This window comes from Crocodylus porosus, unplaced genomic scaffold, assembly GCF_001723895.1.
Source record: "Crocodylus porosus isolate Cpor-Errol unplaced genomic scaffold, CroPor_comp1, whole genome shotgun sequence".
NCBI lineage: Eukaryota > Metazoa > Chordata > Crocodylia > Crocodylidae > Crocodylus > Crocodylus porosus.
In genome coordinates, this window is record NW_017728886.1 from 62,513,908 (window position 1) to 62,540,783 (window position 26,876).

At 38.7% G+C, this 26,876-nt stretch overlaps 1 protein-coding gene across 2 annotated transcripts in view; it reads right to left on the minus strand.

Moving 5' to 3' along the window:
* The window catches only part of ANKRD28 (ankyrin repeat domain 28), a 117,602-nt gene that overhangs the window by 16,500 nt on the left and 74,226 nt on the right, over positions 1-26,876 (minus strand). Inside the window, exons 9-21 of one of the 2 annotated variants that reach the window (XM_019535472.1) lie at positions 25,791-25,869; positions 22,618-22,732; positions 21,130-21,212; positions 17,580-17,643; positions 15,077-15,145; positions 12,843-12,983; positions 8,502-8,613; positions 6,315-6,341; positions 4,986-5,060; positions 2,880-3,081; positions 1,665-1,752; positions 1,066-1,183; positions 204-423 (exon numbers count right to left, since the gene is read on the minus strand). In XM_019535472.1, coding sequence (XP_019391017.1) covers positions 204-423; positions 1,066-1,183; positions 1,665-1,752; positions 2,880-3,081; positions 4,986-5,060; positions 6,315-6,341; positions 8,502-8,613; positions 12,843-12,983; positions 15,077-15,145; positions 17,580-17,643; positions 21,130-21,212; positions 22,618-22,732; positions 25,791-25,869 — 1,393 coding nt within the window. The remainder of the gene's footprint in view (positions 1-203; positions 424-1,065; positions 1,184-1,664; positions 1,753-2,879; positions 3,082-4,985; positions 5,061-6,314; positions 6,342-8,501; positions 8,614-12,842; positions 12,984-15,076; positions 15,146-17,579; positions 17,644-21,129; positions 21,213-22,617; positions 22,733-25,790; positions 25,870-26,876) is intronic. The other variant, XM_019535480.1, reaches the window with a different exon arrangement.

Genomic DNA, 26,876 nt, shown 5'->3' on the forward strand with positions numbered 1-26,876 from the left:
TGAATTTTTTTTAAGTTATTTTTTTAGACACCAGAAGCAAATAAACCTTTAAGATTTTTTTTTTTTTTTTTTTTTTTAAAACATGCAAAGTTTTATATTATTTCCAAACTCAACCTGAATCTAGGAAGAGTTCTGGGGACAAGAAACTTCTGGATGTTAAGTATTTTCTTCTCCAGATCCTCCTCTTGCTCCTTTGTACTTACCATTATAACAAGCCCAGTGCAGTGACGTATATCCATGATTGTCTGCTATTGCAGGTACTGTATCCACAGATGTTGCTGACTGCAAAAGAGCTCCTAAAACACCAATATGGCCACATGCAGCTGACAAGTGTATAGGTGTTCGCCCCCTGCAGTCTCGTAATAAGGACTTAGCACCATGTTGAAGCAGTGCTTCCACACATTCCTCATGGCCAGTCACTGCCTGGCAGGGAAAGAAACAAATGTGAGTATGCTTACAACTTGCAAGTATAGTTCAAAACACAGAAATAAAATGGTTTTCACTCTCTTAATATTTAAGGCTGTGACTGCAAAAAAAGCCCAATTGTTCTTGCTTCAGCAAATGAGCAACATTAAAGGAAAAACAAAAAACCCAACAAAACAACAGAAACCCCAGTCAACTATCCTTATTAGCTTAATGATAGGTTACATACACTTCTTATTCAATGGACTTAAAATGCAATCAGTAATCTCCATGACCGACTTAATGGTCTCATCTGGAAGGGTCTTTAAAACATTTGGCATGCTCTATGTAAGACAGAAAACAATACAGATATATTATTTTTCTTCCTTCTCCTATTTTCCCAATAGGAAAAAATACACTTTATTTTTCTAGCTCGTGTGTTTCTGCACTCAGGAAAAAAAAAGTTAAAATACAGGGTAAATTGCAAGAAGGTAAAAAGTAGACATTCAAAAATAGTAAAGAGAAGACCAACTAAGTGAAAGAAAATACTGAAGTCAATTGAAGAAAAAAAAATCAGTATTGCAGAAGTGATGCAAGCTGCAGAAGTTCTCAATCTGTGTTTAAAGCTATATTGAAAAGAACCAAAGGAAAACATTCTCTTACCCCTCTGTGTAATGCTGTCCTTCCCCATTTATCTTTGGCATCTACATTTGCTCCTTTGTTAAGCAAAGAATAAACGCAGTCTGTGTGCCCATTGAGAACGGATAACATCAAAGGAGTCCTGAACAGCAGAGAAAAAGAAGTTGCCATGTAGGTTACACTTTAATAGTCTATGATCCACTAAAATATTTAAACACTCTGAAAACAAACTTTTGTTCTTAGAAAAAGCTCTTTTACAAATGATTCATAGTCTTTTGTACTTTATTCACATGAGCAGCACTGATATTGCTTTAAAGATATAGAAAGGTAAATGCATTTCCAAGAGTACAATATAGAATTCCTAATTTTGCCATTAGACCACACTTTGTTTGGTGAACAGAGAAGTCTTCATTTGTCTCCTCTTGGTTATTTTATATTCTATTATCAAAAGTCTATTAAATGTATAACTAACTGTACATTAAAGTATATTATGATGTATGATATCTCTGTTAAAAATTATGATATGATATCTGTTAAAAAATCACTAATTAAAATAAAAAATTTTCTTAGCATTATAGGATGCAATATTTTTTATGATCACAATATAGACTTTTAAAACTTACTGGCCATTTCCATCTTGAATATCGACTGCATTCTGTGGTTCTGCATTTCCTATCAACAATCGCAAGCATTCTGAATGGCCATTTGTAGCTGTAAAATATGAAAACCATGTTAGGTATCCTTCAGTATGAAATTATATTTAGTGTAGTGGAAGATAAATCAGTTTCTACTAGAGCCCATCGTGAGTACACATTCACTATGATGAACCAACATCTGCTTTGATCAACACATGCGGATTTCAATACTAGGTATATTATACATGCAATTGTAAAGAGGTGAAAAATGAGATCACACCAACAAGTGGAGAGGAGAACACATGGACAATAAGTAGGAAAGGTAAGCCAAGAGGTGAAAAGAAAAGTAACTAGAGGGGAGATTATTTAAAAGCATATTTTGAGAAATACAGTAGGCTTCCTGGGCTGAAAATATTTTGGCATACTCTACTCAGCTCCTGAGTAGTAACTCATGTGGCTCTGCAGGAACTCTGCAAACCAAGTTGCTAGCAGTGCTACAGGAAACTAAAGAGGGAGAAAATGAAAAGAAGCAGAGCATTCAAGGCCAAACAAAGAGTTGGCTATAAATCTTATGGAACTCAAGACAATGTTTTTTTTAGGGAATGCTCTTTTCAACAGGACAGTCTTTTCATGAAGCCATTACTGCTGTAACAACTTTTCCAAAAATATAAAATCTATTTGCAAAAAGACAAAAGAAGTGAATACTAGGAATACTTCAGAAAGGTATATCTGTGGAAACTATCGCAGGAATGAAACAGGAAAGAAAGGAATTACAACTCATTTTTTCCCCAAAACCCTCAGTAAAGAGGTCAGTCATTGTACTCCTTGAGAAAAAAAAACAAAACAAAAAAACCAAAAAAACAAACTGCAGTCTTTGCCTCTCCCTTTTCACAAAACTACCAGAGTCCTTTGGATTAGTTCAGAAAGTAAAATAATTTTGGGTGCCACTCAGATTTGGAAGGTTACAGCATGCAATGCAACACTACACAACTATAACTGCTGGTATGCCAATCTAATTTGGGTGGCCACAAATTGGGCCCTGAAAGGATGTAGGCAAAGCCACATCCCTGGCACACATACAGGACACCATAGTTGGCCTGACATTAAGGGAAGCGAACAGATATACCTATTAAATAGCTACCACACTCTCCTAGAACCCAATTCCAAAACTGTTTTGCTAAATGAGTACTCAGCAAAACATACCTGCAGCATGTATTGGGGTTCTCTTTACAACATAATCCTTCACTAAGATTGATGCTCCCTGATTAATGAGTACATCCACACATTCAACGTGGCCCTTGAATGCTGCAAGATCCAGTGGTGTTCTTCCATTATTGTTCCTCACATCAAGATCCAATAAAGACTGCACAAGCACTTCTAGCGCTTGATGGTGACCATGATAAGCCTAAAGAAATATTAAAAATGTAGTTTTCATGTCATTATGTCAGTATGTTTGCATTACAGTCCCATGCATTTCAGAAAGAAAACCATGAATTTAAAAGAGTGTCTGCTACTTCATGTAAATTTAGCCATTTTAGATTTATCAGCTTCAAAAACCAAATTTCAGCAGAATAACCTGTGCCCTTCTTAAAAAAAAAAAAGCAGCAACTGAAAGAGAAAATTATGTCTTATTTTGCCAGGTTGTATACTGTGCATTTGGGGGGGGGATCTGGTTTATTGTCAGCTGTATCGCTTACAGGAACTACTGTAGCTGCTGGCTCTTAAACTGCATCTGTTGAAAGCACTGTGGGCATTTACCAGGAAGAGCAATACTAAAGTCAAAACTGTTGAGGCTAGAGGCAGACATGCACAAAGGAACCAGAAAAGAGATGAGTTTTACTATTACCGAGCATAAGACTCAATGAAGTCAACAGGTGTAAACAAAAACCCTCGTATTTTTTAAAATATAAAAAGAGGACTTGTTTTTGTTTTTTAAAGCATCAGAGAATAGTACATGAAGCAATGGGTCAAAACAAAGCTGGCAGCAACCTTATAAAATACCAGGGAAATAATAGAATGGTAAAAACCAACGTAAAATGCATTTTAATAAAGGGCAGTGTATTAACTTTAATGAAACCAATTAGCAGTGCAATTTTTATCCTTTATAAAGTTTTTCCAGAATTTACATACCACAATAACAAAGTCACTTAGCACAAGAACTAAGGTATAATTTTAAACACAGCCCTGGCATTTAATCTTTTTCACAATAGCTACAGAACTTTTGATTTGACAGAGTATGCTCCCAACCCTGCCATGCAGGGCTGGTGGGCTGGGCAGCTTGAGTTTATGGCAGGATCTGGTTTAGTGATTATACAAAGAAAGTAAAATTAAAATTAATATAAAAGGAGGAGTTTGTTTTGTTTTTTTTAATGATAAGCATTCAACTTACAGAAAGGTATGACACTTTTCTCCTTTTTCATATGAACTACAACTGGGGTTGCAGGAAATTCCATATAAAATGAATAAATAATTCAATACAGAGCAGGTAGCCAAACTTGGCATATGGGGAACAATGTAAAATCAGATGAGAATACGCAAACAGCAATCAGGAGTACATTTTGGAAAAACATACCGTAGAATGCATCAGCATAAAAGGTGTCATATCCCATGCCAGAGCTACAAAAACAATGAACCTCTTCATAATTAAAAAAAAATAACTTTAAGGAAGAGTGCTTCATACCCCTTGAGCGAGTGCTTCAGTTACTGCCCATATATACAATCCATTCCCAAACCTAATCTGTAACTTTTTTTTTCCCTATTGCATATTTTAAACCTCACCTTTCAGTTTGGTGCTATATGCTAATACAACCAATATATTAGCACTTTAGAGATATTTGGGAAAAATACTTTTTGATTTTTTAAATCTCTTAGTACAAGTACAGTGAAGAGATGAAAGTAAACATTATTTATTCAGCTTGCTTACTTTGTATTTAATTACACTTTTGTACGGTGACTTTTAGTGACTTCCATAAGTCATTTGTTTCCTTTGTGTGGGTCTTTCATAACATCTTTTAAAATAGGTGGTTGCAAAATGCTAACAATTGGTGAGCGACTCAGTACTTTAAGCTACTTCTAATCTCTTATTGAACAGTTGATGGGGTTTTTTTTTACAAATAAGATGCAAATGTTATCTTGTGTAATTCACAGAAGAGAGACTGTGTATTAGTAGTTGTAAACTATAATTGTTCTTCTGTAAATAGATCACTGAAATGAATCAAAACAGTCTTAATGCTCAGTACAATGTTGCCTTCATATATAAAATAATCAAAATAGACCAAATACTCAACATTTAGAGAATCAAATACTTACAGCTAAGTGCAAAGGACTAATTGGTGCTCTGTTGTCCGAATCATTCAGCATATCAGTACCTGATGTTTCCATTAGCTAGTAGAAATACAAATAGAAATTAAATGGAAAAAAATAAGGCCTATAACATTAAAAAAACAAAACAAAACAAAAACAAAAAACTGTATGAGACAGGGTATCCCTAACCACTTAGAGATTAAAATGCCCCAAAATCTACATATATGATACGGCAATATATTTTCTCCATGAATTATATATTAAATTATTATTTCTATCTTTTAAAAACTTTGAATTTTACATGTATCCCCCCCCCAACTATAGGCTGTTTAATTTTCTGAACAGTGAATTTATCACATAAAATAAACTTCTGGAAATATGGTTTTTGTTTTGTTTTGTTTTTTAAATTGAAAGTTTACAAACAAGGGGAAAGCCCTGCATAGGAGTGGAACATAAGGCAAGATGAGAGAAACTGAAAATGCAAGAGCCAAGTAGTTAGGGTAGATGAGATGGAGGGAAGAAATGAAAAGTCAAATGCATAAATTCCTCCAACAGCAAGGAGGGAAGGGGGAAGAAAAAAAGGGAAGAAAACAGTGCTACAATGTAATTATGCTGGATTATTCAAAGCTCTTTGACACATTAATCTAAATTAAATACAGGAAACCTTTGCTATTCGCAAACTCCACATTTGCGGATTCAAACATTCACTGGGGAGGGCAGAGCCAGAAGGTGGGCGGAGAGCAAGTGCTAGGGACATGGAGGGAGACAGTGGCAGAGGCATCTTCTCTCACGGTGGCAGCCGCAGCAGCACTTGGGAGGAAGGGGTCAGTCCCCAGGTGCTGCAGGGGAGCCCCACAAACAATGGGGAGGAGGGAAGGAGGGGGTGGTTGTGGGGTCTGATGGGGAGCCCCATCAGTAGTTGCAGATTTCGCTATTCATGGGGAGCTCTGGAACGTATCCCCCCTGAATGGCGAGGGACTCCTGTACAGGAGAATCCAAAATCTTTGGAAATATATGTGGCTATCCTCCACTCCCTCAGGCCCCCACCTTTTAAAAAAAAAAAAAAAAAAAGAGAGAGATGCATTTCAAACATTGGATTCCACTATTTGAAGAGAAGTTGTAATTAGCATGATCGTTCTATTAATAAATAAGGTATTATGACTGGTTTAAATCCAAACCAGGCTTCTAAAGAGACTTTATGTTTTAATTTTTTTTTTTCTTAATTGCAAATATAAAACATAGCACTTGAACACAGATACACAATAGCATTCCAAAACAGAATGCCCCTATTTTGATATGTACAACTTTAAGGATAAAAAGAATACACACACTTACAACATCTAAAGGCGTTTCACTTGCAATCTGCAATTAAAAACATTTAAGCAGTTCAACAGACTTAAATAAATTTGAGAAAACATAGGCAATTCTTCAGAAAAGTACTGTAAACATTAAAGAGAAAATCAAAATGTCAAATAGCATACTCAGGCTTTAGAAACACGTGGCTTTTGTAATGCTATAAAAGCCATTATGGCTGCTGACAGACATGGAAAAAATAAAACAAAAAAAGTGCTTTACCAAAAGAAGCAACCCGTTAGGTTCAACCCAGTTCTGCAGCACCTGTATAAGAGAACTGTGCAAAGCTTCACTGGCTGTTTCATTTCAACGTTGTTTTGACTAGTTTCGAGCTCGAAACAGCTAAATTGAAACAAAACAAAAGGGCTTCAAAACAGCCTCAAATGAAACAAAGCCAGCTGAAATGTTTCAAAGCAGCAGCCAGGTGATGAGAGGTAGGGGAGAACCAGGACTGCAGTCTGAGCAGCTCCACAGCCCCATGTGGCACAGCCCGGCAGAGAGCACAGCCCTGGCTCTTCCCGCCTTCCAATGCCAGGCTGTGCTCTGATCGGCTCTGCCAGCCCCATGAAGCTCAGCCCAGTGGCAGAAGGTGGGCAGAGCCAGTGCCTCCCGCCACCGGGATGAGTTCCACGGGCTGTGAGCCACTGAGAACCGAGCCCGGCTAGGAGAAGTGCCTCCAGCCACCAGGCTCAGTTCCTTGCCGCCTGCAGTGCTGGGGAACTCAGCTGGGCTGAGGGAAGCACCTCCTCCAGCCAAGCTGAGTTCCAGTGCTACGAGGGGCAGGGAACTGAGCCCAGTGGTGGGAGGCTCTTCTCCCAGCCAGGCTCAATCCCAGGCAGCAGAAGCAGGGACCTGTGATCCAGCAGGCAGGTTGGGGGCCTGCCTGCACCTCTGGAAGGGCTGCAGGGGCTCTGTTGGATTCCTCCCAGGGATGCAGGCTCCCTGATCTGCCTGCTGGATCACAGGAAACTGCTCCTGCTCCCCAGCTCCTGCTTGTCAGCAGCCCAAGGTGCAATTTCCTAGAAACCCCTGCACTGATTTCCTTGAAACTTGGCAGGGTTCATGCCCACAGGACAGGCTACCAGCCCTGCAAGTTTCATCAGAATCAGGCAAGAAATTACAAAGTTATAGGCGGTTTCATGCTTCCCCATTATAGCACATGGGAGAAATATCGAAACAGCAAAACCATTTTGACGGAATGGAACAGTGCTTTTGAAACTAAACACAACTCGAAATGAAAAACTGTTCCATTGAAACAGAAGTCAAAGCAGAACACTGCTGTTTCACACAGCCCTACTGTATAGATCAGCTCCTTCAGTGGGGCGTTTTGGCGCTTTTATCTGAAGGGGATTCAATCAGCTATTAGATAAAAGCACCAAAAAAGCCCTGTTAAAGTGCCTGATCTATACAGATTTTGGGAGAGCTGGGTCAAACTAACACAATGCCTCTACTGTGTATGTGCTGGATTTGGTGTGGGGGCGCATGGAGTTTAAAGTAAAGAGCTGGGTTTTGTTTTGTTTTGTTTTTGGGGGGGGGTGGAGTTTACATGTAAGCAGCCTAAAGTGCTACAAAAAGTGAGTGTTGACACATTCAGTGTCAACAAATTTGCAGTGTTACAAAAGTGGTGGAACTGCCACAAACATATTCCTGTTTCAACAGAAACTTTGTAGCTCTGCAATTTATAGGTAAGTTTGGAAACTTACATGCAGAGCTCCAAGGGGGTACTGAGATGCAGAGACCATGGACAGACAGTGATCCAAACAGCGAGGTCTGAAAAGCAGTGCTGCTGCACGCCTTTGCATCTCTTCTGAAGTAGTCTGCATGCTGGACATCTGCACAGAGCTGAAGTATGCAAAATTTGAATCCCTCCAGATTTCAGAGCACTCCAAATCCATGACTGTCTATGGCTAGAGAAACTAAAGGCCAAATGCACAAAGGTATTCAAGGACCTAAGTCCTATTGATTTCACTGGGCGTTAGGCACTGAAATGGGAGTCCAGCTGCTAAACACATTTGTACATCTGAACCCAAATTGTCCAAGATATGTGGGAGATCTTGCCTGATGAGAGAATCAAACCCAAGACTTAAGATCTCAGTTAGCATCCTAACCATTGCATCATCTTCCTTTTTAACAGTGGCTGGCAACTTTAATTCCATAATATTTTCTTACCAATTCAAGACATAAGCGATGACCATAAGCAGCAGAGTAATGAACTGCATTATATCCTTGTTTGTCTCGAATCCCTGGATTTGCATCGTTTCTTAGTAAGTATTCCAGGCACCTATGAAAAGTGGCAAATTAAATATTCATAATATTAAAATTCTACTTTTCCAGTAACTGGTACACCAATCCTTGCTTGAAAATAAAACAAGAATCCAATTTTATTATATGAAACATAGAATCTACAAAATTACCACACTACATTTAATCAGACTAGTGATCTGCTTGGCTCAGCAATCTGTATGGCAATGGCCATACTAGAAAATATGAGGATGATGTCTGTCTGGGTGATTTTACATGCATGTAATATAACTTGGGAGAAAGATCCCTTTTAACTTGATGCGTAAATGTGCCCTCCAAGTAAATTTTGATTTTAGCTAATATAAAACTGGATATTTTTGTCCACAAGTGACTAATCTTTTCTGTAACCTACTATGTTGTTTCCCTTCATACTTTGTGACTATAATGCTAAGAGTCAAATAATCTCTTTACACATTTAAATATAATATAATAATAAATATTATTATATGTTTCTGATTTAGAAATATGAGAGAAGTGCAAATAAGAAAGGCTGATTTAGCTCCTTAACCCTAATTCCTTCAACCTTTCCTCGTGAGCCATGTTTCCAAGGCATCTAATATTTGTTTTTTTGCTCTGCACCAGACTCTTTCCAAACTGTCCACATCCTTTGTACATTCCAGAGGAGGCCTCACCAGGGCTGAAGAGAGCAGAAGAATTGCTTCTCTTGAATTGCAAGTGACTCTGGTAGATATAACCCAGTATGCCACTGGGGGTTTTTTTGTAACAAGAGCACACTGTTGGCTCGTATTCAATTTAGATTACTATAACTCCCAGGTCTTTCCCTGCAGTCTAGCCACTCATCCTCCATTCTGTATTTGTGTACACAAGTATTCCATCACAAGTACAAGACTTTGCATTTATCCTTGTTGAATCTCATTTGATAGATTACAGAAAATTTCTCCAGTCTATCTAGGAGATTCAGGATCCTAGCCCTACCCTCTGGAGTATCTGCAACTTCACCCAACTTGATGTCATCAGCAAATTTGCTAAGCATGCGGTCAATCCCATTGTCCAAATTATTAATGAAGATACTACACAATACTTGACCCAGAACAGGCCCCTGGGAAATATCAGTTAATACCTCGTCCCAGCCAGACACTGAGCCACTGATGAGTACTTGCTGAGTATGATGATCCAATCAGTTATATATCCACCTTACAGTGCTAGTCTGCATTTATCTAGTCCAGGGGTTGTCAATCAGGGGTATGCATACCCCCAGGGGGACCAGGAAAGGTAATAAGGGGTACGAGAGGGTGAGCAGGGCAGCAGTGCCCCTCTGAAGATGGATGTGGGGCAGGGAGGCTTGCAAATGGCAGCTGCTGCTGCCACCCACCACTTCACACTGCTGCCTCACAGGAGCAAGGCTGGGGGGGGGGAGGGGGGAAATGAGGGTGACAGATGGGAGGCACAACACGGTTGGCTGGGTGCAAGGCCTGTCAGCAGTCCACAGAGCCGCATGTCCAACTGGCCATGGGAAAGCAGGTCACAGCAGCAGCGGGGCTGGGTGGCAGCAGTATAGTATGTGACCCCCCCCGCATGTGAGCACCCCCCCCCCATCCGAAGCAGTACACCTGTTAAAAAAGGTTGAAAACACCTGATCTAGTCTATATTTCCCTTACTTATTTATCAGAATTTTGTGGGAGATATGTTTAAACAGGGTGGAAATATCCTTTTCAACATGCATTATCATAACTGAATTTCACCAACCCCATCGCATAGGTTTATTAATTCTCTATCATTCCTTACATTTGACTAACCTAAGTAATTTTGTGTTATTCATAAATTTTCCAACATCATTAAGCATATGTCATTAAAACATATGTTAAATATGATAAGTTTATAGCAATCTATCTGGATTGATACATTTTGCACATCAACATATCTAGCAAAATACACTTGAAGCAAAACTGATCTTTGTTCCTGTCTCGTTTATCATGGATCTTTATCTTGCATCCCATGATTACATTAGCTTCCTTGATAGCCCATTTATAGGAGACTTGATCAAAGAATTTTTGAAAGTTCAAATAAGTATGTCTGATTTCTCATTTATAAATCAAGCAGCTGATTATCAAATAATTTTAAGGTCAGAGAAGCATAGATTTCCTTTACAAACAGAATTGTGTTCACTTGTCTCTATTTTTTCCAACCAATTCATCTGGTTCAGAAATAAGGCTTACTGATCAAATACCCAGTATTAAAAGCATTTGATAAAGATGCAAAAAGACTGTCTCCAGAAATAAATGGGGAAAAGATCTTTAGGATAAATGCTATTGTCTCAAAATAATCTCAGGAAGCAGATACACACATTTTTATCACAAAGGATATAAGAAGTTTAGAGAAATACTCCAGAAACTCTTTATTGCAAATTTGTCTCACATTGCCTTCTGTGTTCATATACCAGCCTGGTATTCATTTAGTTTGTTTTTAATATTATTCTCCTCTATTATTCTCCTAACTGGGCATAACTCATTCCTCAGCTGTTCTTAATCATCCTGCAACATCAATATAATAAGTTGTCCCTCAAACCACACTGCTGTGTTATGCCTTTCAGAGAGTCAATCAGAGCAGTAATATATGGAGCATTTTGGAGACCATTCTTTGAGTTACTTCCAAAGTCCCTTATATGCTGCTGTCATAAGTGGCTGTAAAATGCTAGCATTTGGTGATGGACTCGATTCATAATCTGGCCTTTGTAAGATGGCAAAACAATGTCACCTGCAGAAACACTGTGGTGCTGAGACACTGGAAGAATTGTGAAACTCAAAATCTAGCTAGGAATTAAATTAAGGGATTAATTAAAGAAAAATTCATCCCAACTAATGCTGGCAACTAGTAAAACCCTACACAGAAGACAAGTGCAGATAGACAATAAAAATGATAAGCTTCGAGGGGTACAAACTGCCAATATTACTGACATCATTACTCTTTAAAAATCCTTACAAATTATATACAGCTAGTCTCTATACCAGTGGTTCTCAGCTTTTTTAGAGTCAGGGCACCCCTCCACACCTTTTTTGGAGTTTGGCAGCACCTAGGGTGACCACCTTTTCAAAATGCAAAGGCAGAACACATGGCCTTCTCCACACCCCCAGCAGCACAGGCAAAGCAGAATCCAGTGAAGCCCATGGAGGGTGGGGGAGGAAGCAGGCTGCCTGCTGCAGGCTCACCACTGTCCACCCTGCTGCCCTCCCCCCGGGGGCCTCTGTGGCCCAGCAGGCAGGACCCAGTGAAGGAGGGCAGAGAGGCTTGGTGCTGCTCCACATTGGCTGTGCTGCCATGGTAAGGCGCTCCCTGCTTGCCCACCGGCAGTGGGAGGCACAACTCCATGATCCCACATGAGAAACATGCAATAGAGGTAAGGACTTTCCAGCAACTGTCATCAGAATTTAAATATGAGAATTTTTACTAGAAAGGCCTCTAGCAATTGTACCTATCAGGTAGTTTCATAAGTCAGGGCACCAGCTATATTTACTCAAGTTTTGTGCAGAGTATAGGTTAGGAATTTTCTTTACACTGGGTGCATCTACACATGCGCTTTACTGCGGAATGGACTAGGTCTGCAGTAAAGTGTCACAGTCAACATGTGTGCTGGTATTAGGGCACAGTAAATCAACTCCACCATAGGATAGCACAGTCCTGGACAGTCTTATCATACAGCAGAGTAGAGTAGTTATGTGCTCTGTGACATGTGTAGACTGTGACAGGGCCTGGCTGGGGCACGAGGGGGCTGCTTGCCCTCTAGCCCCACACTGTAGCACCCTTGTTACCCAGCCAGCTCAACACTGTCATCCGGCAGAGTTGCTCTGCCTTGGGTCAAATTGCTGTGGTCCCAGGCACACATGTAAACACTGTGCCTGGGAGTAGTTTTCTCTGGCACAGCCTGTACTGGAGTTTATTACTCTGGCTTAACTGTATGTATAGATACATCCAGCAAAAACCCAAATTAAAATAATGCCATTAAAAATCAAAGAGAAAAATTACAATACACCTCAGTGTAACTATTCTATTTAAAAAAGAAACTTGCTATAAACAGAAGTATTTCTTACAAATTAACAAGCCCACATTCCAGTCAAATTTCATTTAGTCGTGCTCAAAAAAAATCTAAATATATTACATTTGGCCAATATGATTTCAGAATGTAAGACAACAAAATATAACAGCTGGGAGACCCTTAACTATTCAGCCTTTTGTACAAGACAGAATACTTACTTTCCATCTGTGTCTGATGCAGCTGCATAGTGCAGTGGAGTACAACCCCTCTCGTCAAGGTCATTCACGCTAGCTCCAGATCCCACAAGGGCAAAGAGGCACTGGTAATTACAATTGGCAGCAGCATAATGGAGTGGAGTTCTGCAGTATACATTTAAACACAAAGAGATAAGCAGTAAGTAATAGCAAAAACAGGTTAATGATGTAGCAAATTAAAAATAAAATAACAATTATTTACAATCTATTTCATTTTCCTGTTATTTTATCTCATTGTATTATACATAATAATTAAAACTATTGCCAGTGAAGCATTTAAAAATGCAGTAGCAGTTCAGGAGATATGTCTGTCAGCCAATATGTGCACAGCTTGTGTGTAAAGGGGAAGTGTACACATAAGGAGATGAAGTTTGTTATGACAACTCCTGTTAATTTATCTATTTGCACAATAGATAACAATTTTACTGAATGGCTTAACAATTTAATGTTAAGACAATGTAGGAGGGCAGAGAGGCTTGGTGCTGCCACCACTGGGAGCTCCGCTTTGGCTGTGCTGCCATGGTGAGGCGCTCCCTAAAAATTAGTTTAATCATCAGTGGTGCAAAATCACTAAATGAAGGTTAAACAAATTTGACAGTTGATTTAGGAAGAAATTTAAACCACCCTGAAGAGATCCAAAGTAGATGCCCCTTGTAGTACTATTTGAAAGTGCACTAGAATTTAGAATTTAAGGAGCAGAACTAAATGGAAACCTTTAAGGAGCAATTGCTCATTTCCTCCTGTTCTAGTATACCAAAAATAGCTCAATAATTTCATTCAAGTTAAAAAATTGTGATTTGGTTTTTTTAAGCTTGAAGTTTTCTTTTCACATGAAAACTATTTGGAGAAACAGCTTGAGAGAAACCCCTTCCAACATAAAACATATAAACAATTCCCAATAATAAAGGTCTTTGATAAAATTTGAAAAGCTATTAAGTGGCTTAAGGATTTAAGTCCATTCTCAAAAAAAAAAAAAAAAAAGAAATTCAGATTTCCAAGTTACTTTTGACAGTGGGACTTCGACATTTGTGAGAATTTTGTCCTACATTATGTTACATTACGGATCTTCTCATTTCTCCTTCCTTCTTTCCTATTTGTTAACCTTTTTCTACCTGTTCTCCAGATCTTTGTCATCCTTCCATCATCAGCAATTACCTCAAATAAACTCATTATTGGTTCAAATATAATGAGCAGATTAAAAAATCTTACATGCAACCTCAAAGAAGAGGCTCCCACCATTGATCCCTCAGCTGTTAGCCAAGATCACAAGTGGTGTTTCAAAGGAAACAGTTTATAAACAGATGATTGTCCTGACCTCCATGCGCATAGCTTGGCTGTGGATAGTAGGACCAGATTCCTTTAAAATTTCTCTTTCCACAGCTAATGCTGTGAAAAATATTTATGATAAATTCTCGCCTCTGGTTCTTCCAGAGCATCTGTTTACTTGTCTATTATTCCTTTTGGACAGTGACTCTTTTCTCTGCCTTGCACACTGCCTGCACTTACATAGTTTTCTTGAGCTAAGGACAGAAGTAAGAGAAAGAAGAAATGAGGTAGGAGAAAGTAATGGTAAATACAGGAACCTAAATGGTAACCTATATTAATACAGGAATTCAGATTTTATTTAGAATATGCATGCAAAATGTTCAGACACAAGATGATAAAGTGGACTTCTATGCTAAGAAGATGCATTAACTGGGGCGTTCTTCAATAATGCCACAGCTGAGCACTGCAAGCATCAGATTATGCCTTATATATAATATTTATCTATAAAAGCATCAACATATCAAAGCAACTGGAGAGTTGGAGAGGGAAATAAATAGCTTCTCATAACAAACAAAAACAACCAGGGGCTTTTAGTAGGTTATACTTGGGTAAAATTGGCAAGAGGTGCCTCTACTGGATTCCCATTCATTTATTATGAATACCATAATACCTAGCTCAAAACCAGAGGTACAGAAGGGCAGCTCTGCACCCCAGACAGCAGTAACATACAGGGTGGCAGCAGCTGTCATGTTGACAATAGTAGTGGCTAAAAAAGGGTGGTCCTCAGGCCTGCTGCTCTGGTTGCCTCTCCCCCCGAACAGTTACACTACTACTAAAATGCTGGGTAGGGAAATGGAATATGGGCTCCTTCACATAGAATGTGCATTTCAATAAAATTCCACATTATTTTGATTTCGAATGTTGTGGCCTACCTCCCAAATTTGTCCTTTTTGTTGAAGTCTGCACCAGTGTTGAGCAGAAGGTTTAGGCACTCCAAATTCCTGTAACAATGCCACATTGCTTGAATAATATATAGTTTGCAGTCACAGTGTTTTCCAAAATGTCAGAACTGTTGCCTAGGTATTTATCATAACATTTTTACCAAAACAAAACTAAACCGTGATGGAAGAGACATTTCATATTAAAAATTCCACTCAAAACAAACTTAAAAGTTGTGTCAAAAACCCCCCCAAAAACAAAAAAACTAAAGCCCATAAATAATCCTAGATCCAAAGGTAGAAGTTATGTTGATTTCAAAGGCCCTTAACATTAGTAAGAGTCTAAAGGATTAACCCAAATTCCTACAGAAAAGCCCTCCTAATTTGGAAGAATTGTAAATTAATAAGGAAAAAAATTACTCCATGCCGGGAGTGTGTAGCCAAAATTCAGGTTAGGGCAAGTTTTGTTTCTAAATGCTGTTTGTTTGGTTCAGGACCTATTCATATTTTTCACAAAAAAGAAAGCTTGCAATGCAAGCGATGAATTTACTATTGCAATATGAATGTTATTGACAATAGACGTAAAATATTTTTCAGACTGACAAAAGTTATTACTAGTGTGGAACAAAGCTTAAAACTGAGAAGAAAAGTCAAATTACATCATGAGTGACCTTTTTTATATTCAAGCCCAGTTTTTTTTTAACCCTTCTATCATTGTGAAATATGATATGCATATGAAAGCTACTATTTCTTTTAATATACTAAAAAACCTCTCTTGCTTACAAGTTCTTTACACAGGATGTACATGGAGCACTCTTAACCTGACTTTTTTTTAAAGCAATGTGCACCTGAATATGTACCATGATCTACTCCCCATATTATACCACCCACCTTTACTCAAAGTTCCACTTTATTTTAGATTCTGGTTAATTCACCATTCCACGGGGAATACAATGCAAATAATGACAAACTATCCAGTAATGACTAATTTTAAGAGTTGACTGGGGGGGGGTGAAGAGGGCGGTGCTGGTAGGAAATTTAAACAGCAGCAAATTAAATCAGTGGCATATTAACTTGAGTTCACTGTTTATTTTTATATTTGTGTTTTCAAGTAAACTTTTGCAAAACCCAAATGAACTCAAGAATTTTACATGCAGCATACTAATTTTATACGGACTAAATATGTATTTATGAACCTCCTTAAACTTTATTTATATGCCTGCTTCATATGCAGTAAGCTTACTCCTATGCTTAACATTAAAGAACATAATTATCTGGTTGCATAATCAGGACCTAAAAACTTTTTTCAGAATTGCTTATAGTTCCTATCAACTAGTTAAATTCCATCTTTCTTACTATATGAATAATCTGGATTATAATTCAACAGATTAGCAAGTACTGTTGACCAGTATTTCCTTGCTTCTGGTTAACGTAAATCCAGACCACACACATAGTATGAACATTTTGGGTTAACTGATGGGTTTCTCCAGTTCTTCTATGTTTTCATTCACATTTTCCTTTATTTCCTTCACATACTGATAAAAATATCCAACACTTTCTTATTTTTTGGAAAGCACCTTGTTTAAATAAGTAAGGCTGCTTGCAGATATTTTAAAAAAAGCACCTTACTGAAAGAAGCATGTGCTACTTTTGACTCAGCTCTGCAGCATCTATATAGACCAGGTGCTTCAGTGGGGCTTTTTGATTCAATCAGCTATTAGATAAAAGCACCAAAAAAGCCTCACTAAAGCACCTGATCTATACAGATGGTGGGCAAGGGTCCAACTAACAACTCCAAGCAGCCTAAACGTTTATAAACGTGAAAACTAGCTCCATATTATACATGCAGATTGTGGTAAGCCCACATACAGCTGTGCTGGGAAAAAGGGGGTTAAGAAGCCTTCTTTCGGTTTTGCTCATCTTATTTCAGGACTACCTGAAATGACAAAATATTCTCCTCATAAGTAACTTGTTGGGAAGACAAGAAAATAGATGGCTCCATGGCTCATCACAGTCTGTGATGCTCCTTTCCATATGGATCTCTGCATAGCCCAAACAGAGGGCTATACCAAATAACACAATTTAGACCTGTATACAGAGCTGACCCTAGGGGCATGCAGGGCCCGGGGCATATCAGGCTGTGCGGGGCCTGTGCAGTGTGGGAGGGGGGAGGTTGGTGAGTGGCCGAAATGTGGGGCAGTCACCCTGGTTCACCCGCCCAAGGGATGGTTCTGCCTGTAAGTTCTAGAAGTTAGCAAACCTGCTGTATAGTAAATCCATGTTAATCCCAAATCTGAAAGGGGTACAAGACTGATTATACTTGGCCACTAATTCAATTACTGATTAAATTACCAAGTAGAAATTGCATTTCACAAATTTATTGTGTTCTTAAATTATATTCATATTTACCTACCTCCAAGAGGTACAAAGATGAGAGAAAGGACTGGGAAGATAAGTAATTTTGAAAAGTAAAACTGAAGGCAATGCTGCTACATACCCGCCAGCTGCAGCTGCATGAAGACAAGTCCTGCCAAAGTCATCTGGGGTATCTATATCAAAACCTACAAAAAGAGTTAATATATGGTGTCACTAAACAGTATTCATCTCTTTTACCAAATTGCTATCAGCAGTTTCTAAGTTATAATGCCATAATGCATGTTTATATTTGTTAGAACAGTTAATGTCAAAATATTTTTAAAAACCATTTACTATTTGTAATACTGCAAATAGCAGCATTTTGTATTTCAAGAACCATGTTAATTTTGACTGCATAGAAGAGGAATGACAATAAATATGTAAGTTAACTAGCATTAGTGCTAGAAGTTCTTGATGGAATAATCTTTGCTTACTGGTTTTGTTTAAAAATATTGCCAAACAAAATCTGCAAAAAATGTGTAATAGCAACATTTAAGAATAAGCTAGTACTACTCACCTTAATATACAGTGTTCTGTATAGCAATCATTTTAAGAGTGATGTCAGCATTACTAAATCCAGAAGCTACTCGCATTATTTCATCCTTCAGTTTAGGTTTCTATTCCCAGGCAAAGAACTTCATTAAGCTGGAGTGAAGGTTGTAAATACCAGTTAAGGGGAAAAATACCCTTTAGAGAATGGTGTAGTTTTCTCAAAAATGTTGTAAGAACCCTGGAAATTCAAATTTAAGATCTTACTTAAATCCAAATATTGGAATGTATGGAGATGCACAGTTACGATCACCAAAGCAGCCTTAAGTTTGCTCCTAAATGCAAGGGACTATACAACTCTTCAAAACCATACACCATAGTGACAATGAAAATTGACCGATGATCTAAGTGTCTTGCTTTGCTCATGTTGATTTTCTCACTACCGCAGATATTATTTTTATTTTAAGCCTCTATACGGTCAGTGGACACAAACATGTCTCTTTGCTAAAATATACCATACTGAGGATGTTCAGGTAAGATAATCCACACACCCACTTCACGTAGTCACAATTTTACACATTAAAGTATTACTCCCCTGCTAACCATATGCATGTGCTCCCGCCACAATCGTATCAATTTTTAAATTATTCAAAGCTAGTAGATTAAGAGATAACTGGGGATTTGCCAAGATAATTCTTGAATGTTATTAAGAGGGGCACAATAGGGCATGTAAAAGAAAAATAGTACTCATGTATCACAACTTTGTAGAAAACAAAGTTTTGGATTCTTCCTATAGGAGCTCTTATCTAGAGCAGTGACAGAATCAACTCCTATATTAACCGCTTCCACACACACTGACAGGGCTCATCTGACTGACTGCAGTTGAGAATTGAGATAAGATACACTCAACTATCATAAGTTAGATGAGCTAGCTCAAGAACTGCTCTAATTTAAGATGATGAACTGAGATTTATGCAATGCTGTATGAAAATGAAGGAAGTAAATCTTCCCCAGCAGAAAGCCATGCCTTTACCCTAAGCCGCATCTTCATGCAGGAGAAAAAACTTAAGAACCTGAAATTTTAGTCTAAGTCAAAGAAATGTACAACAGGTAAAAGGAAACGCTTTTGTAAACAAATCACAAAATGAAACTGTAACATTCACTGTCACAGATACCATGAAGGCTCAGGTCTTTCTTATATGGCTCAAAAAAGGATTAAGCATTAAAAATAGCAAGAAAATTAAATTGCATTATATGGAATTTTTTAAGATATACAAATTCATGTTTCAGGGCACAAGCCAGCCTCTTTAAGAGCCGATTATTCTTTAAATGTTCAATAAAGAAGTTTCTAACATATTCCCCCTAAATACTTAGTGGCTGCCTACAACTGGAAAGGATGCTAAATTTGATGAGCCACTGGCCAAATCCAGTATGGCAATTCATATATTCTCATAAATGAACTCTGAAATATTCTTTCACCAAAATGTATCTGTTTTACACAAAGTGCACAGGCATGCAGGGTGGAACATTGGTAAGGACTATGAGGATTACAAGTTATCTAAGTGACTTTAACAGTGCAATTCCATACTTAGTTTAAAATTGAGGTTATAATAATAATAGTAAGAAACAACCAAGTGTTCAAGCTACATATATGGTTTGAGAAAACTACAATATTCTTTTAAGAGTTTTATTCCTGAGTAACAGATGCTTATGACCAGAACTCCAGTTTTGTTTTTGCCTGGGAATTCATATTTTTTAAACTTGAAGGATTCAGTGACCAAAACTAGTGATCTGCAAAGGAATGAATTCCATTTTCCCTCAGTCTATTTCCTCACCCAATGCTACCTCACTTCCTGCATCCCAAGTCCAACTTAAGTGATATTATTAATATTAAAATGGGCTGCTTCTCCACTGCCCCATTCTGGTGCTTTCCCTCACTTCCAACAGATATAAAATTCTCCATTCTGTTTATCCATAGATTACCAAATTGCCTGACATCAGTACCTCCCTAAGGGCTATCCATCACAGCGGCAAAACTGACTTCACTAAGTCTGTGAAGAGTGGTGACAAATTCTCTCTCAAGATTCTGAATATACATGCAAACCAATCTCTCCTCCACAAAAGAGAAGTTACTTTGAGTAAAGATATGTATCAATATTAACTTCCATATATTAAAAAAGCATTTTCTAGGATAGCAGTATTCAACCTGTTCAGTTTGAGGACTGAGTATATTTAAAAAGTGATCAATGCTGTTTCTTCAGGGAAGATGATTCACCTGGACTATGCCCCTCTGCCCAATTCACATAAGGAAAAAAAAAATCACCTGCAAGTCCTCTGTTGGAAATCCCTTAGACCTATGGAAGGCTGAAGTATGCATACATCTGATGTAGCACCTTGAGTAGAGGGGGCTGTTGAGGACAGAAAAGCAAAATGGCTGTATTCTTCCCGTTCCTAGATAGAATATAGTCCTTAAAGGACAGTTGTTACCTGGTGCAAGTTTCAGCAAGCTGTTCTACTTTGTGCTGGGGCTGGGGAGAATCAGGAAATCTATATGGTGGCCATTTCTCATCTTCTATTGCTCAACCTTTTTCCCTCCTCAGCTATTCTTTGCTAACATTTACCTGGCCCCAAGTGGAACAATGCAATAGCCAAAGTTACTTTTGGTCTTGATCCAATTCAAAACTAATTATTTTCTTAATGAAGCTATCCACAATTTAGAGCCATGGGGGCCACAGGTTTGGGTATCACTGGCGTAAGCCAAATTGCACTAGACTGCCATGATGGCTGGGGGTAACTATGTTTTGCAGATGTTAGAGTCTTGCTCCCTCACTCTTTGAAATCATGTTATGTTTTGAATCATTATAGACTGTACAAATCAAATTTGTGGGCTTTCATACCCACTGCTTCACTCCTGGTACAATTCTAAAAGATTGCAACTGGGGCTTACCACAGAAAGCTAGTGCCAACTTTAACTACGGTCAGTAATTCGAAGATTCTAGTACAGATCCTCAGTTATAAAGTCAACTAACTATTCATTTCTATATACTTTGCAATAAGACATTAATATTAATTCCACACTGAAAGCACTAAGGATTACTAATTACGTATAAAGTAACCAAAACATTTTAAAGAGATCATCCTACCTGATGAAAGGAGTTTTCTGCAGCAGTCTGAAAATCCACTTAAAGCTGCCAAATGGAGAGGAAACATCCCATGTATGCCCCGCCTAAGACACACCATAATCAGACATTGCAGTTCCATAACAATAAAGCTAAACAAGACTGCCTGCCAAACTACACATAATTAGAATGGATAGATCTGGGAAATCTCTTAGTATGTTAAAAAAGTTTATCTAATCAAAACCTAACACATACATTTAGAGCAGGAGCGGGCAATTATTTCAGGCGGAGGGCTGCTTACTGAGTTTTGGTAAACCATCAGGGGCTGCACGACAGGCAGCCAGGAGCAGATAAATATTAAAATCTTTTAAATTTTTTAGGGGCCCCATGGCCTGGCGGGCCGCTTTTTACCCACCCCTGATTTAGAGTGACATTTAAATAAAAATGATGAGATTTTGTTTTGCATCTCTCAAACATATACTTTACAAATAATCAAAATTAGCAAGTATTTCTTTGCTGTGTAAAATCCAGTATGCCTATTTAATAAGATGCTCTATCGGGAAAGTCCGTGGAAAGACCACAGGTATAGACCAGGGGTGGGCAAAGTCTGACCCACGGGCCAGATGAGGCCTGAGGCGGACTCCATTTCCCAGGAGCCCCCGCCCACATTGCTGTGGCTGGTTTCCAGAAGCAGTAGGGCCAGGTTTTCCGTAGAGACCGGCCCAAGTAGCACTGGCAGGGTGTGCAGCTGTGTGGGGAGCTGCTCTGGGGCTGAGGCTAGGGCCAGCATTTTGCAGTGGTGATAGCACAAGCTGGAGATGTGTCAAAACTGTGATCTGCTAACCAAAAGCCCTGGGTAGGGGAGTGCAGGCAGCGGATCATGGCTGTCCCCCAGCTCTGGACCATGCTGTCACCACCAAAAAATCCTTGCCTGGGTCCGAAAACAGCTCCCTGCCCAGCTGCACCCTGTCAGTGCTGTTTGGGTCAGTCTCCATGGAAACTGTGGCCCTGCGCTGTCACGGCCCCGCCTCCTGGGGTCTCCATGGAAACTGGCTGCAGCAATACAGGCAGGGGCTGCTAGGAAATGGAGTCTGGCTGCCAGGCAAATCCGCCATTTTGCCCATCCCCAAAATAACAAGCCCATTAAAGAATGTAGATTCAAGCTGTCAGGACACAAGACTTAGGTCTGCATGATTCTACAGCAACACAAGGGCACCAAAACTGTTCCAATCCTTCTTCATTTGGGGTCAAAGTTAAGGTGATTTAACCAACTGTTATAACTACATAATGAAGCAGATGTAATAGTGTGACAGCTGCTGCACATTCCTAAAAAGCAGCTACTCTTTCTTTTTACAGGAACTAAAATAAAGCAAGTTTGTCCATACCCTATGATACAGGGTTTCTAACTTGAAGTTTGCAAAATATGAAAAAATAATATATTGCTATAGTTTATCCAACTGGTACATTTCTAAACTATTTTAGCTTGTGTCAAAGTCAGTAAATGTTACCTACTTTGCAGTGTCAGCACCACTCGTAATCAGAGTGTTAATTAGTAGTTCATGGCCATATCTAGCTGCTATGTGCAATGGAGTATTTCCATTCTTATCTTCACAGTCTATTTCAGCTCCTATAAAATGAATAATTAATGTGACTACACATGCACACACATACATACAGGTTTGTTATCAAAATGGGGTTCAAAATAAAGTGATAGTAACATGTCAGCATGTGATTATTTTGGTGTCAATATTTAAAATATTTAAGTGATATTGAATGTTAAGAGCTAGTGAAGTAATGGTAAATCTCTTGCCACATAACTTTACAAGGAAACAGTTTCAATGATCCAATCCTATAGAAAACCCATGTTTTTTCAAGTAGAAAAATCAAGATGGAGCTGGGTTCAGTCTATAAGCATATAATCAGATTATAAAAACTGAAACTTTGGCCATAAAATGCCAAAGTATTTCAGAAGTGTGGATTGTAGCCATGTTGGTGTAAGAACATAGGCAGACAACGTTCTTTAGGTAAAAGTGATATCTTTTATTAGACCAACTAATTAGTTGGAAACACTGTTCTTTGCAAGCTGTTGGGCACAAACACCCTTCTTCAGGCACAGGGAGAGTCTGCTGGTGTTTTGTGTTTTCCTGGATAGAACAGAAACCAATACAGGCAGTCCTTGGACTTACGACATAATTGGTTCCTGAAACCCGCGTCTTAAGTTGAAACGTTGTAACTCAGAACCAATTTTCCATAGGAAACAATGTTATAAATGGGGGATTGGTTCTAGAACCAAGGCCCAATACCCTATTTTCACCAAAAATAACCCAGAATTTTGTACTCAATCAATTATAGATGAGTAATATAGCTACATTAATGTATTTATATTATAAACAGAAATCGTATTGATTTGGAAGGACTTCTTTGAGGTAACTGCTGGAGATTTTGAAGGGCTCCTGGTTGGACTTTTTGAAGGGTTCTTGGCTGGAGTCTTCTCAGGAGTCTTGACTGCAGGTTTTTCTGGAGTCTTGTCTGCTTTCTTAAAGAAAGTGTCCAAGGAAGTTTGGACAGAGGTTCTCCAGGGAGATGGGCGATGCAGCAAACTTGTTTGCTGGTGTGGTGCCACGTCAGATCAAGCTTTGTAAAGTCAAAACTGACGTGAGAAAGTTGAAACGGTGTCAATTTATAAATGCTGTAAGCATGAAACGTTGCAACTCGAAACATTGTAAGTAGAGGACTGCCTGTATGCAAAGATGCAGGTCTGTGAAAATGTAAAATGTGTGGCAGTGAGGATCAGAGGCCATGGGAGATAATAGGTGAGAGACAGGTAGGTGTGGGAAAAGGGGGCAATGTTGACTTGGTGACAGAATGTAACTGGTAAAATGTAGAGAGGTTACCTGGGGTAATGAGATGGCAGGCAGGTTATAATGTGCCATAAATCCAATGTCTAAAATCATGGACTAAATACAGACATTGGATTTATGGCACATTATAACCCTGCTTGCCATCCAATAACCCCAGATAACCTCTCTACATTTTACCAGCTATTCTACCACCAGGTCAATATTCCCTAACCCTCCCCACCCCAAATCTTATATCTATTGTCCCCCATGGCCTCTGATCCACACAGCCAAACATTTAGATTTTCACAGGCCTGCATTTGGCATATTGGCTTCTATTCCATCCAGGAGACCACAAAACAGCATCAGACTCCCCCTAGGCCTGAAGAAGGGTATTTGTACCCAAAAGCTTGCAAAGAACAAGTTTTCGACCTATTCAGTTGGCCTAATAAAAGACACCACTTTTAGTCAAAGAACCTCATCTGCTAAAGTATTTCAGAACCCACCATATTTACTCAAATTTAAGATGAGGTTCGCCCCCATCAGCATGGGAGAAAATGGCTCCAAGTCTTATATTCACACGAAAGGAAGCCTCATTAAATACATTCTCTATCATTAAACTGCATGTGCTCAGTAATGGAAACCAACTATGAACATGATTAAATGCAGCCAACACTGAGCATGACAATAAAACACATGGCCCATATTGGGCAAACATGCTTATGAGAACCTACTATAAGGATGGGTTACTGCAGCCTGAGTAAGATATATGGTAGTGCCCATTGTGCCCAGTCCCATCAGTTCCAACTTTAAGTCATGGTGAGCTATGACACTGCATACGTTTCAACTTCCTCTCCAATCCTACAGCTGAGCTGTGCCTTTATTTCCCATTTCTAATGATTTCTGTTTCTTCACCAACCTTAAATTTTTGACAAACATCAACAAACGGGGCTGCAAACAGTTCATCCAAAATTCCTCTGAAGTCCCTATCCCAGCCTGTCATGTATGGTTAGTGTGACCACACCCTTCATCAGGTAGAACTGAAGCAGATTGCCCTGTGCCTCATCTGCATAAACATTTTTGAGGGACCCCGTTTTTGGAGGACTCATGACAAGAACATCTCGTTCCAGTCATGAGAGGGAGGGTTAATTAGCACATGGATCCTTCTGGGGAGTAGAAGAAGGTATCTGGAGTATACACACATATGGAACAGTGCTGAGCTATGGGGTCATCATGGCCTGAAATACTGTTGACTCTGCTGGGGCCCAGTCCAATGAACTATTTGATAAACCATGAACCTTTCAGCTTTGGATTAATATCATGCATAGTTTGTACTATGTATAAATAGGTAAAGTGCTGCTTATAAGTGTGTTAATGGAATACCTGTCCTAAAACTTCCTGCAATTTCAAAAAAGGTAAAAATGCATCAATTTTAGATGAACTAAGTCTATGGGTACCAACAGTAATTAGCCTATATGCAAATTACTACAGGTATATCATTGAAAGTTCAGTTTTTTCAAATTTGCACCTCATTTCCAGATGCTCAGGGAGAACAAGGTCTGACAGTGAGGGGAGTGGGGAAGAACCTGGGGAGGGCAAGGGGGCTCCCCACCCCCGCAGATTTAATTTTCCCTGCTGTAGCAGTAGGAGGTGGACAAAGTTAGGGCAAACCATCAATAAGTAGATCTTACACCTGGAATATTATAACAGATTTTTAATTTTCCATATATAGAATCTAATTAGTGGGGGGTTGTCTCATATTCAAGTAAATATACTATTTTAGAAAGTGAAAATATCATTAACATTTCAACTTCATGTACATTAAAAAAAAAACACCTTTCTTTTTACCATTCTGGATGATGGTTTGGGATCTTGAAAATCTACCATGAATTGCTGTCATGTGCAACGGTGTTTTGCCATCTTTACTCTGGGGAAGAGGGGAAAAATAAATCAAACTATAGGTAGCAGAATTTTATCCAAGGTTAATAAGAAATAGCAAATGTATTGCCACAAATCCTGTAAATCTCCTCTTTGTAGTACTATAAAATAACTGGCAAAGGACAAGGCAGGACGACACTGCGGGCATTCCAACAAAGAGCCTACCTTGCCGTTCTTAACTATTGATCCAGATGTCTGCAACTCAGTCATGCGCACTCATCTCAGAATTGTACCTTAGGCCCATTATTCAAGAGAATACTGATATTGGGTAAATTTAGCACCATGCACTATGCCCACCTCCCCATAAATCTAAAACCCAAACAATCAACACAGCTTCTTTGATTAAGAAATACCTATAGTTATTGCAGATTGATACAAGTGTTATCAGAACATAAGACATTTCCCTGATGTTGCTTTAAAATGAAACTCTTAAGTAATTCATCATAAAATGCAAGAAATCCTTAACGTGAACTATTCAACCACAGTGAGTATTGTAGATTTGACACACATACCAAATGTGCATTTAACCATTCACCCAGAAAAGATATCTTGAAAAGTAGGTCAATGTTAATGCATGAGAGGAGTTCAGGTTTTAACAGCATGATCTAAAGGCATTTATACACAGTCTTTCCTATGGTTATTGCTTAAGGATGAAATTGTGTTCTGCGACCAGCTCATTAAAGGCAAGTAGAAAACTTCATATACAAAAAAAATTGTTATAAACCCTACTGAGAAACATGGTTTTGCAATTAACAAATATAAAAACATTTTTTTTATTCCTCAGAGGTACATATGCACGTATTGATCAACTATACTCAGATATCAGATTGTACACTGTTCAGGGAATATGGATAAAAAGGTAAAGGTGGTATACCTTAATGATGGCATAGGGCATAAATGGACATTCATTTGAAGTGTTAAGGATTACTGGGAAATTTGCAGCGACTCAGAAATGTGGTATGCCAGGCATGTGCACCCGTTCAAGCTCTCAGCTGT